Source organism: Athene cunicularia (assembly GCF_003259725.1).
Source record: "Athene cunicularia isolate RWA chromosome 27 unlocalized genomic scaffold, athCun1 chr27_part1, whole genome shotgun sequence".
Taxonomy (NCBI): Eukaryota; Metazoa; Chordata; class Aves; order Strigiformes; family Strigidae; genus Athene; species Athene cunicularia.
Window position 1 is genome coordinate 4,389,127 of NW_020799138.1, and position 11,848 is coordinate 4,400,974.

Consider the following 11,848-nt stretch of genomic DNA (forward strand, 5'->3'; position numbering starts at 1 on the left):
GGGGGGGGGGGGGGGGTCCCTTTTGCAGGAATTTGGGTCTTCTAGCTCAGCTCCCAGCTCCTCTCTAGAAGGGAGTTAGACTTGGGGAAAGCTCAGCTTTCAGTACTCCTAGAAGGGACACTGGTTCAGCCAGTATATACACAGTTGTGACTTGGGATTAGTTTTGAATGCCCTGCTCAAGTAAGGCCTTTTCCATGTGTATATTTTTGCCCTGGTGCATTAGCTGCAGATATAAGTAGAAAGCAACTGTCCCCTGAGCCCACACCTCCTGACCTTGGTGTTACCAAATGGGCTTCATCCTGCAAGGTATCCTTCTCCCATAGCTTTTGGGGCCATGAGACCTGTGAACTGGCCACAACCCTGAGGTTTCCTACACTGTTTTAAATACAGTTCCTTCACTTTCTGTTGTGTCTTTTGTTTTATGTGTGTCTGTCCTGTGTTCCCACCTCACCTCTGGTTCTCCATCATCACTCACGTGGTCCTTACGGCAGAACAAGTTTCAAGGGATGGTGTTTGACTTTGTTACCAAGCAAGTGTTTGACATAACCATCATGATCCTGATCTGTCTTAACATGGTGACCATGATGGTCGAAACAGATGATCAAAGTGAACTCAAAACATCTGTCCTCTACAAGATAAACCTGGTCTTCATCGTCATCTTCACTGGAGAGTGTGTACTCAAAATGTTCGCCTTGCGTTACTACTACTTCACTATTGGCTGGAACATCTTTGACTTTGTGGTGGTTATCCTCTCCATCTTAGGTGAGTCCTGTTGGTCCCACCAGTTCCTCAGGGGTCCCACTGGATAATGAAGAGTGGAAATGATCTAGTCGATCCACAGCCACCAAGCTGTCACTGGTGACCCTCCACCCTATGAGCAGGGCCAAGCCAACAGGACCCTATGACAAGACAGATGTGAGGTCACTTCATGCCACCAGGCTGGATGAGGGGCTGGGGATGTGTCTCACTCCTCCTTGGTGTTAGGTTCCCCTTGTCTCCATGTTGCATGGCTGCACCGCGGAAACAGAGCAGCTAGAATTTAACCTTTGGGTCTGTGCTGAGACATTTTTAATATGTTCCCTTTGCCACCAAAGGAGCAGAGAGCTGTGAACCATCAGGGGTGGCCTCATCTCCCTGTATCTGCCCAACTCTGTCAGATGGAGCAGAATAGCTCCACCTCACCTCCTTGCATTGGCTGCAGAGCAAGGCGAACTCACCTCTTCTTCATCCCTTCACAGGTATCGTCCTCTCAGATATCATAGAGAAGTACTTCGTATCACCCACCCTCTTCAGGGTCATCAGGCTGGCAAGGATTGGCCGTGTCCTCCGGCTGATCCGAGGGGCAAAAGGCATCCGAACTCTCCTCTTTGCTCTGATGATGTCCCTGCCCGCCCTGTTCAACATTGGTCTTTTGCTTTTCCTCGTCATGTTCATCTACTCCATCTTTGGGATGTCCAACTTCGCCTATGTGAAGAAGGAGGCGGGGATCGATGACATGTTCAACTTTGAAACTTTTGGGAACAGCATCATTTGCCTCTTCCAGATCACCACATCGGCTGGATGGGATGGCCTCCTCAGCCCGATCCTGAACAGCGGTCCCCCTGACTGTGACCCCCACCTGGAAAACCCTGGCAGTTCAGTAAAAGGGGACTGTGGCAATCCATCCATCGGCATCTTCTTCTTCTGCAGCTACATCATCATTTCCTTTCTCATTGTGGTGAACATGTACATCGCCATCATCCTGGAGAACTTCAGTGTGGCCACGGAGGAGAGCAGCGAACCCCTCTGTGAAGATGATTTTGAAATGTTTTATGAAATCTGGGAGAAGTTTGACCCGGATGCCACGCAGTTCATTGCATACAGCACTTTGTCTGACTTTGTAGACACCTTACAGGAGCCACTCAAAATTCCCAAGCCAAACAAGATCAAGCTAATCACCATGGATCTACCAATGGTTGCTGGTGACAAAATCCACTGTCTGGATATCCTCTTTGCCCTGACTAAGGAAGTGCTGGGAGACTCAGGAGAAATGGATGCCTTGAAGGCCACCATGGAGGAGAAGTTCATGGCTGCAAACCCCTCAAAGGTTTCCTATGAACCCATAACCACCACTCTGAAAAGGAAACACGAGGAAGTCTGTGCTACAAAAATCCAGAGGGCTTTCCGGAGGTACCTCCTGAGGCGCTCGGTGAAGCAGGCCTCCTACATGTACAGGCACAGTAAGGATGAAGATGCCCTGAGGGAGGACGCACCTGAGAAGGAAGGTCTGATCGCCACCAAAATGAACGAGATGTATGGGAACAGTGGGACAGATGTGGAGACAGCCCCTGCCTTTGATCTTGCACCCGTTCCCAGCTCAGAAACACAAGATGCTCCTGGAGAAGCAAAAGCATGGGATAAGGAACGCGTTGTGAAAGAGTCGCTGGTATAACAGAAAGAGGCTTCCATCTCTTGCCCAGCCTGAAAAGACTTCATTTGTACCTGCTTTTCAGAGCTCTTCCATCTACAGATCAGTGGATCTTAGACACTGAGCTAATTTCAGATATTTCAAGTAGACACCTTAACTTCTGAAGCAGGATCTCTTACTGATCCTGGTTTTTACAGCTCACTGCACTTGCAAAGAGTTTAATAATTATTTTTCTTATGAGAATTAAATGTGAAATCTGTTGTTGGTGAAAGAGAAACATTTTAGTTTTGAAATGATCTCGTCATGGTAACGATATTTTTCAGACATTAACAAAGGAGTATGGCTGTCCTTTTACTTAAAGTAATTATTTATTAATGTTATTTCACAATTAAGAGATTTTCTTGTATATTATTCTTCCAGAGTGCAGCCAAGTAGCCAGTGAAAGATGAGCCAAGTGAAATAATATTAAGAGTAATTACAGAAAAGACAAGGTTTTGTGAACAAAAATCTCCAATGTCTTAAATTAGCACCTTTCTTTTGAATATTTGAATAAGATTTATGGATTATTTTTTTGTTATATACAAAGAAAGTGCAATTATGTCTTAAAGATTTGTTTGCATAGCCAAAACAAAGGATCTGCAGATATGTTCTCAGGGTTAAATATCAGGTTTTAAAGGTCTCTGAATATGTATTGAAATCATAAATCATTCAGGTCTCCGCAGTATGAATGTAAACAGTATTTATAGTTATGTTTCTTCTCTGTTTTCCTGTTTCATCCCGATTTTGTTTCAGGAAAGCAATGGACAAAGGTAGGGTTTGGAAAACCTCATCCAAGAATCCCCAGTCCCTGTAACAAAACCCTCTAGGGTTTCTTCAAGCCCCGTAGCAAGAGGAAATGTCCCGCTGGAGTGCTCTTGGTTAGCGTTAATTAACGAGACACATCCCCGGGGATCCAAGCAGGTGTCTGAACGGTCCTTGCAATGAGCTGCCTCAGCGGCGTCCCTTAAATCCCACTGGCCACTGAGCACCAGGAGCCTGAATGCTCCCACCGGGGTGTAAATCCCAAAATACTTGGGCAAATTTTCCTTCCCTTGGCTGGGTCTCTGGAGAGGACCCGGTGGCACGTGTTGGGGTCTCTGCAGAGCTGATGGGGCCAGGCAGGTCCTCACCAGGAAGCCTCACAGCAGAGGAGCATTTTCCCAGGGCAGGAAGGGTTTAGCTGCTCTTTACACAGGTGGGGAAAAGGAAAGTAAATCAAGACAAAAGTATAAAAGGCCCCAGGTTCATCTCTGGACCATCTTCTGCCTTCAAAAGGGAAAAAAACCTCATGAGATCAAAACAAACATGAACCAAAATGTCTTCCAGTTAAAACAAGGGCTGCTTCTTGAAGCCAAATGGTCTGTCTTTTTGTATTATTATTATTATTATTATATTTTTTCTTTTTCTTGGGCTGATTTTGGCGCTGAGCTGTTACGGATGCCCCACGTTCAGGCTGGCCAGGAGCGGTGCTGAGCTTGCTTGCATCCACGTGCTGTCGGCCAGGTGGCAGAGCCAGGGTTGCTCTGCTCATCCCGTAGCGTTGCGCTTTCGTTTCCGTGTTGCGTAGGGTGATGCTCCCTGGAACAGGACCCTGAGCTGCTTTACATGGCGTTTGTGTGGGAAGCATCAACGGCGCTGTAGTTTCCAGCCCAGATTGTGATTCACAATCAATGCTGCTTGTAAGTATGTGTCGTCAGTTATGGGAAAAATGCCAAAGAGCAAGATTTGTGTGAGCTAAAGCCATTTTTCTTTGTACATTTCTTAAAATAAACAACTGTAAATGATCTATTATTATGATATCAAATGCGTTGGTGTGTGTTTGAGGAAAAAAATGTTTTCCCTGCCCCTGAGAGATGTAAATGCCCCCTCCCCTTGCTCCAGGGCAGATATGGGGAGCCCCTGTTCATGTCCTTGGCTGGACCTGCCATCCTGAGCAAGACCTGGTGTTCCCATCCTGCGCAAAAGACCCTCTGGGTTTCCTCCCCCTGGCACCTCCAACCCAGTCTAGAGCCCAGAGCCTCTGCTCTGCTCATGAACAAGTTCCCTGGAGTCCTTGGTGCCTCACAGCAGTGAGCCCTGGCTCTAGGAGCTATAGGAGATGCTGCTGCAGGTTCAACCAAAGAGAGAGGTGGGCCTGGAGGAGGTGCAGACCCCCAAGCTGCCCCATGCCAGAGTCTGTGGGGCCAAACCTGCCCCATCGGTCACATGAGAGCAGTTCAGCATCATGGGGAGAGGGCAGCGGTGGGCAAAGGAGGTTTCTGCGTCAATGTGTGGCTGGAGGAGGAGCCGCCTCCGGGACCTGCTGATGTCCCCAAGGGCCACAGCACAGCCTTGCCATTGTGTTTTCACTCTCTCTGGAACAGCTTGTCCCAGCGCTGGTGTAATTCAAGTTGAGAGCATCATGGTACCATGCAGGCTGGAGGGAGGAGGTGTCACAACCCACCATCCCTGTCCTCCCACAGCAAGGGAAAAGACAGCAGTGAAACCCAAGCCCTGATGAATAGGAATGGGCCAGGGAAGAATGAGCAGCCTGTCAGGGGCTCTGCTCTGCCCACAGATCATGGTCTGGCCATGTGCTGCGGGCTGGGGACCCAGGGTGGCCCAGGGGAGAGACATGGGGACATGGGACCCTCTCCATGAGACCATCAGGTCTCCTTACATCCCATGCCACCAAGTACTGCAAGCACAAGGGACTTTAAGGGGAGATCGAGCCCCTCTGGAGCAGGTCTGTGTCTGTCTGGGAGCCTGCAGGCAGCACAGAGGGGTAATTTGGCCACCGTCACTGTGAACACTCTGTAGTTTGTGCCCTGCTCCTGGTTTTGCCTTATGGGGCTTTCCCAGGCACCTCCAGTATCCCTGCCTCGCTCATCACAGCTCCAATCTTCAACTCCAGGGGGTGATAAAAATCCCTCCAGTGCCTGCCGAGCACATGGGCATCCCCAGGATGTCACAGCCAGGCTGTGCTTTTCCAGCAAGACCAGAGGAGATGGCAGCAGGGACTCAGCAGCACAGCCCTAACGTACAGCACCGTGCATGGCACTACCTGTCTGCTCTACCAGGAGAAGGCACCTCTCCCATCATCTCTTTCCCCCCTGGTGACAGTCTTTCTCTGAAAACCTTTATTTCTTGCTTCATGTCCCCTCACATACAAGATGAAGCTCAGGCCGGTTCCCTGCAGCCACCGGATGCTCAGAACCGGCAAAAAAAAACTCCAAACCTGCAGAAGGTAAAGGCTGGGGAGGCCCCAGGCAGAGACACTGGGGACCAACACTGCTGGCAAAAGTACCCAAAGGTGTTTTTCACATGGAGTTACAGTTCAGTGCTTGCATTCAGTGGGTAACACGCAGCAGCCGGAGGGCACGGCATGGAGGGAAACCATATTTCTGCATCAGAGCAAAGGGGGACAGAGCTCACCATGCTGTGCCGTGTTATGCTTCCCCAGGGAATCATTGTCTCCAAAAGACTCATAGAGGAGAGTCTTGGTCATGTCAAACAGAGGGTGAAGGAGCTGGCATGCCTGGCACCAAGGGAGGTGAGACCTTGTTTTGGCCATCTATCTTCTCTACTAGATTTGACCCTTCCCTAGAAGGGCAGCTGCAGGGACCCTCTGGGATGCTGGGGACAGGAGCTGCGGGATCAATCCCACTGCACCTCACAATGAGCAAGGTGAAGGAGAAACCCCACAAACATCTCTTCCCACAGCGTTCCTGCTCTTGCAACTCAGCCAGAATCAGCCCCTGACCATCCCCTGCAGAGCTAAACTGGGGGGAATCTGCCCACACTCCTGTGGAGCTGGGGTATGACCCTGGGGGCCCCATCCTCTACTCCCCCAGGGATGTGGCAGTGTGGGTGGTTCCATCCCACCCCTGGACACATCCCCTGTGCTCAGGTCAGGTTTTACATTGCTGAGTGCTTTGCCGATGGGCTCATGTCCAGTTCTTGTGCAGACCCACACCAGTTGTGGTCACCTCCATCAAATAACAGCACCATGACCAGCACAGCCTGGAAACACGAGGTTGGACAGTGCCCAGGGCGCAGGCACCAACCGCCCCAGCGTCTGCGCTGCATTCAAAACCAGCTCTGAGGGGAAAATCCCCACTGGGGAGGATTTACATGAGCAGGAAAGGGGCCGTCTTGTGTAGCAGCAGCTTTGCCATTTTTAGGTACAGAGGCCAAGCCGGTTGGAGCAACTGCTGTGTTTTACAGAAGCAAAGGCCAAAGACTGGATTTTTCCCAGCCCTTTGCAGTGAAAGATGGCTGATCTTTGCACAAGACTCTGGGGGCTCCTGGTGAAACTCTGGCTGATGGCCCTGGTTACAGGTAGGTGTCAAACACAGGCTTGGCATTTCAGAGCAAAGCAACACGCACCCAGGCGATGTGCCAGCATGCATCCCTTGCTCACCGCAGTGAGGGACTTCACCCAGGTCTGGCTTTAAATGGATTAGTTTTAAACTGCAATCTCCAGTCTCAATGCTGCTTTGTGCAGGAAGCCAGCCCCAGGCACAACAGAGCCAGGGAGGACCCACAGGGGCTTGGGGTTCGACGCCTGCCTCGGGTTTTGGGTTTTGCTTGCCCTTGGGGTGCAGGGAGGGGCAGAGGTGAGACAATTCCTTGGCTGGCTGGCTGGTTTTGGCAGGAGCCCCATGCCAAGCGGGTGCACAGCATGTCCAGCTGTGGTTGCAGGTGGCAGGAAAGGATTGTTTGGGGGGTTTTATCATTTATTGCTCTCAGAGCCCTGAGGATAGGGTCAGCACATTGCTGAGGCCGTGGCCAAGACACGTCCCTTTGCTCCATGGGGTTTGCTGCCTGGGAGCAGGGGAGAAATGACAGGAAAAAGGCTTTTGGTGGTGATTTGTGGGCCCTGTGTGAACATCCCTGTGCTGTTCCCCTTTGCATCCCCATGGGGAAGCAACAGCTGAACTCAGGACACAGCTCCTCTCCCCTTCCAACACCTCTTGGTGCAGGGACACCCAGAAAAACCTGCAGCAGATCCCACCATTAGCTGAGGAAACCTGTGCCCTCAGGAGAAAGGGCATTTAAAGGGTTTCCGTTGGGTGGCCACTCAAGTTCAGCAGAGATTTGAGGTCACAGGGTTTCATCCTGGCTCTCCTGGTGGCTTTGAGGGAGGAGAGGGGAAGCTCAGCCCACCCATGGTTGCAATGGAAATCTTGGCTTTAAGGGGTGTGAGGACTTTCAGGGTGAGGGACCAGCCTGGTCTTCATTTAGAAACACCAACAAAACATGGAGAGAAAAGCCTTGTGTTCTGTGTCCTGGCTGTCCAGCAGGATCACAGGCAGCAGGGACACGTACCCAGTGCACAGCACGGACAAGACACCTCTCCCCATCTCAGAAAAAAATGAAATGAGGCTGGAGAGGAGAGTTTGCCTGCAGAGATGTAGGTTCTGGAGCTGAACAGGGCAGCATGGACCTAGAAGAGTGTCTGGGGCAGGGAGAGGAGTGCACAGCTGAGCCAAGAGGTCCCTGCCAGGCTGCTGCTCGGGGCAGGAATGTCTGCAGCAGGGCAGCAAGGCTCAGGACAAAGATCTGCCTAAGGAATTGAACTTTCATCATCATCATTATTATTATTATTATTATTATTATTATTATTATTATTATTATTATTATCATCATCATCATTATCATTATTATTCCTCCTTTTCTGTGGGGAGTTTTGCAGCTGCCCCAGTGTTCTAGGAGGTGGTGCAGCCCCCACCTCCATGTCAGCTTCCCCACCACAGGGTTTGGCGATTATTCGTCAAGCGGATGGAGCTGGGCACTGAAGCGGTGCAGTAAACAGGGCTGGTGCTTCCTGCCCAGCTGCAGCAAGAGGAACTGAGGCACAGGGGCACTGGAGCTGTGGGCAGGGGCACCCATGGGTGCTGGTGGGTCCCCACCTCACCCCACTTCCTGCACTGCATTGCAGGTCCCATGGCTCCATCCAGACCTTGTCCTGGGGCCTGCATGGTCCCGGGGTCTGAGAACCCCCCTGGCCATCACAGGGCTCCATGCCCAGGGAAGCCCCAGCAGGGATAGTGTTTCTGTTTGATTCAGAAAATGGAAAGTGTAAATAAAGAGGCACGAGTCTGTCTGGAGCCCTTCTGAGAGGTGCCAGCCTAGGGGGATATTAATAGCGAGGGCAGGTTTCACTGGGATGCCATCCAGAAAGCAGCTTAGTGAGAGAAGATTCAGGAGATGGGATAGAAATAGAAGGGTTTGCACCCAAATCTGTGCTGCCCCACATCCTCGGAGTGGGGCTCTGGCTGATGCTCCCAAGCACTCCATCCCACATGGAGTGGGCACGAAGGACCCACGCTACGTGCCATCCCACATGGCACATCCTACATGGGCTTGTCCTACGTGGGCTCTTGGCCACCACCTCAGGGTCCTTCTCCTGTCTTGCAGGTGGGATCTCAGCAGACAAGAACAGCACCACGAACAGCACAGGTAATCTCAGACCCACCGGACTCTTTGGGCTCTTTCCCTACCTGCATCCCTGGGGTCCCTCCCGTCCCCACTGGCTATGACACGAAGGTGCCGGTTCCCTGCAGAGCTGGAGATGTCCCATCACCTACAGGCCTTCTCCATCACAAAGGCAATTCCAAGGCTGTGGCCTCCTCCACGACATTTCCCCAGACCTGCACCTTGGTCTCTCTCTGCAAAGCCGGATCTGTTTTGTCTTTCCTAAGCACACACACATTTTTCCTCTGTGTCTGCAGAGCACATTGCATGAACAAGCCGTGCCTTGGGGCCAGGCACTGGGCTCATGCACACAGCACTGGTGCCATTCCCACCCACAGGGTATTAAGCATAAACTCTGCAACCCAAACAAGCCCTCAAACTCACCAGCTCTGGCACCAAAACACAGGCAAAAATACAAAATACAAAATGCAAAAAATGTGGAAGCATGAGAGAAGCCAGCTGGGGAGATGGGTCTGTCCTAGTGAGGGCTGGTGTGTGCCAGCACAGGCTGTAATTTTGAAGCTGAGACTAACAAGACGTACACACGTACAGAGGAGTGGGAACAGCAGTGGGAAGCTATTCTCATAGAAAATCAGAGTTTTCATAGAAAATTGGAGTTTTCATTAAAAGCATGTTTTCAACAAAAGTCTCTGATTTCTACCCCCAGACAGTGGTGATTCACCAAAACAAAGCTGGATGCTCAAAATCAGTATAATCCATGAGAATTGAAAGCTCTTTATTTGGGACATGCTGGGGGGTCTCATGGGAATGACTATTTTTCTGATGCTTACTGGGTGTTGGGTCCTTGCTTGCCATGACCACCTTTGTCCCCTGGCAGGCACCGAGTGCCCCATGGTGCTGCAACAGCCACGCTACGTGGAGGCCAAGAAGAACATGCCCGTCCACTTCATCTGCTACTCCAGGGAGCCCCAGAAGATGCAATGGTACAAAGCAGCGGAGGACAGTGATGACCTCTACGAGCTGGATCAGAACACCTCCCGCTACAGCATCGAGAGGAAAGACAAATTCATCAACTTCACCATCTTCAGGATCACCTACGACGACAACGGCATCTACGTGTGTGACAGCAAGAACCTCACGTCAGAGAAGAAGCGGCCGCACTTGTGCGGGACAGAGCTCAGAGTCATGGGTGAGTGGGAGCTCCTCATCCTCCATGTACCCGAGCAGATGCTCTTTTTCCTTCCCTCACCCTTTCCCCCTCCACATGAATGCCACATCATGCTCTTGTGCACCCACCTCTCCCCATACTGGTGAGACCCCTTCAGATACAACTGTAGATGCTCCTGGCACTTCAGAGGTTTCTTTGCTTCTTGTCAGACACCAAGCAGCAGGACAACCTTTCCCAGTTTGCCTTGCTATGTCCATCTCTCAGAAATATATCCCAGGGACTTCATTCCCTAATAAATCAGATTTTTCCTGATCCTGGTTAGTGATGGGTCCTGCCCAAGGTGTCTCATCCCAGAGCTGGTCCCTGATGCCAAACCCAGGGACAGTTTGCAATTCTCTGGTCTCTCCCAAGGGGGAGGGCATGTCACCCTGGTAACCCCTCTTCTGCTCCCGCTGACACACAAACCTCTGCCTATGCCAAGCTCATCCCCATTCCCCAGGAGCCTGGCACAGAGGTGGGACATGGGGCCCTTCCTGTGCTTCTGCCCCCAGGTCACAGTAACATCCAGCAGGTCCAGAGCAGGAACACCCTGAAAGATGCCATCATCATCATCCAGTCCATCCTGCTTGTCATCTTCATCAGTGTCCCCATGCTCCTCTTATTAGATAAAGTAAGTGATAGTGTCTCCAGCAGTGGGGATGTCCCCAGCTTCACTGTTGCCGTGCTCACAGCAGTGTCCTACATCCTGGGCAGGTCACTTCCAGGGATGGGGATGGGCAGGCACTGGGTTTGGGGCTGTTGCATGGGAGCATGTCCAGCTGAAGTGGCAAAATAAGCACCTAAACTAGTGTGTGGGCCTCTGCGGATTTGCCTGTGGAAGTGGTGGGACCTGGCTTGGGGGAACAAAGCTGGGGACAGGGGAAGGGGGATCCTGGTGGATGCTGACAACCTGTGACTCTCCTCTCCATAGGGTGAAGGCAAGGAAAGCCCAGAGGAGGACCACACCTATGAGGTAATGCTGCAATAATTATAAAGTACCTCTGTAGTATCAACCTGAGTCTTGAAATAGCCAGTTGTGCCCTTGCTGGGTGTCTGCTAGGGAGCACCAACCCTTGCAGGGTGCATCAGGGCATCTTCCTTTCAAGTGCCCATTGCACAACAGCCGGAAAGAGCTGCTCATAAACCAAGCCAAGCTCTGAGCACATCTAGCTCCCTATCTCCATCCTCTCCCCTCTCAGAAGCTGCCCTGGTCTCTAGGGGAATAGCCTGGAGATAGGTCCCCCTTGGAGGGTCCTAAGGGGATGGAACCCCACTGCAGATAGACCCACTGTGGATGGAACCATGGTCCCCCTCATGTATCTCAACCTCCTTCTTCCTGGTGCAGGGCCTGGAGGTGGAGCAGATGGCCACCTATGAGGACATCACTCCTTTCCGGGATGTGAAGGCCAAGTGGACAGTTGGGGAGCACCCAGGTGAAGAGTGAGGGGTCCTGCACCCACCACAGGCCGGCACCGGTGGCATGGCTCCCTGCCAGCACCCTGCCGGCACCTGCGGGGACAGGCCCCTGCTCCTGCCCTGGACCACAGCTCTGACGGACACCTGGATCCTGGGCTGCAACCACCTTCAGCAGCCTCGCGCAGAGCTCGGGTGGTCGCTTTGTCGTGTCTGGGCTGTGCCCACCGAGGCTGCCCTTGCCACGGCTGTCGCTCTCACCACCCCGCTGATGAACCCCTAAAGCCTACGTAGAAATTAGAAGCCACCTGCAAGTCCCCTGGTAGCAAACTGGCCCCAAACCCCAGGCAGCCCCACACCAC

The 11,848-nt window shown here is 51.8% G+C and overlaps 2 protein-coding genes across 2 annotated transcripts in view; both read left to right on the forward strand.

Moving 5' to 3' along the window:
* Positions 1-2,560, forward strand: part of SCN4A (sodium voltage-gated channel alpha subunit 4) — a 33,009-nt gene extending 30,449 nt beyond the window's left edge. The window contains 2 exon segments of the mRNA XM_026864620.1: positions 492-762; positions 1,239-2,560. Coding sequence (XP_026720421.1) covers positions 492-762; positions 1,239-2,431 — 1,464 coding nt within the window. The 3' untranslated portion in view covers positions 2,432-2,560.
* A 4,139-nt stretch (positions 2,561-6,699) lies between these two features.
* Positions 6,700-11,517, forward strand: CD79B (CD79b molecule). The gene is made up of 6 exons (XM_026864711.1): positions 6,700-6,766; positions 8,849-8,890; positions 9,744-10,055; positions 10,586-10,704; positions 11,005-11,046; positions 11,419-11,517. The coding sequence occupies exons 1-6, from the start codon at positions 6,700-6,702 to the stop codon at positions 11,515-11,517; spliced, it is 681 nt and encodes a 226-aa protein (XP_026720512.1).
* The last annotated feature ends 331 nt before the right edge of the window (positions 11,518-11,848 follow it).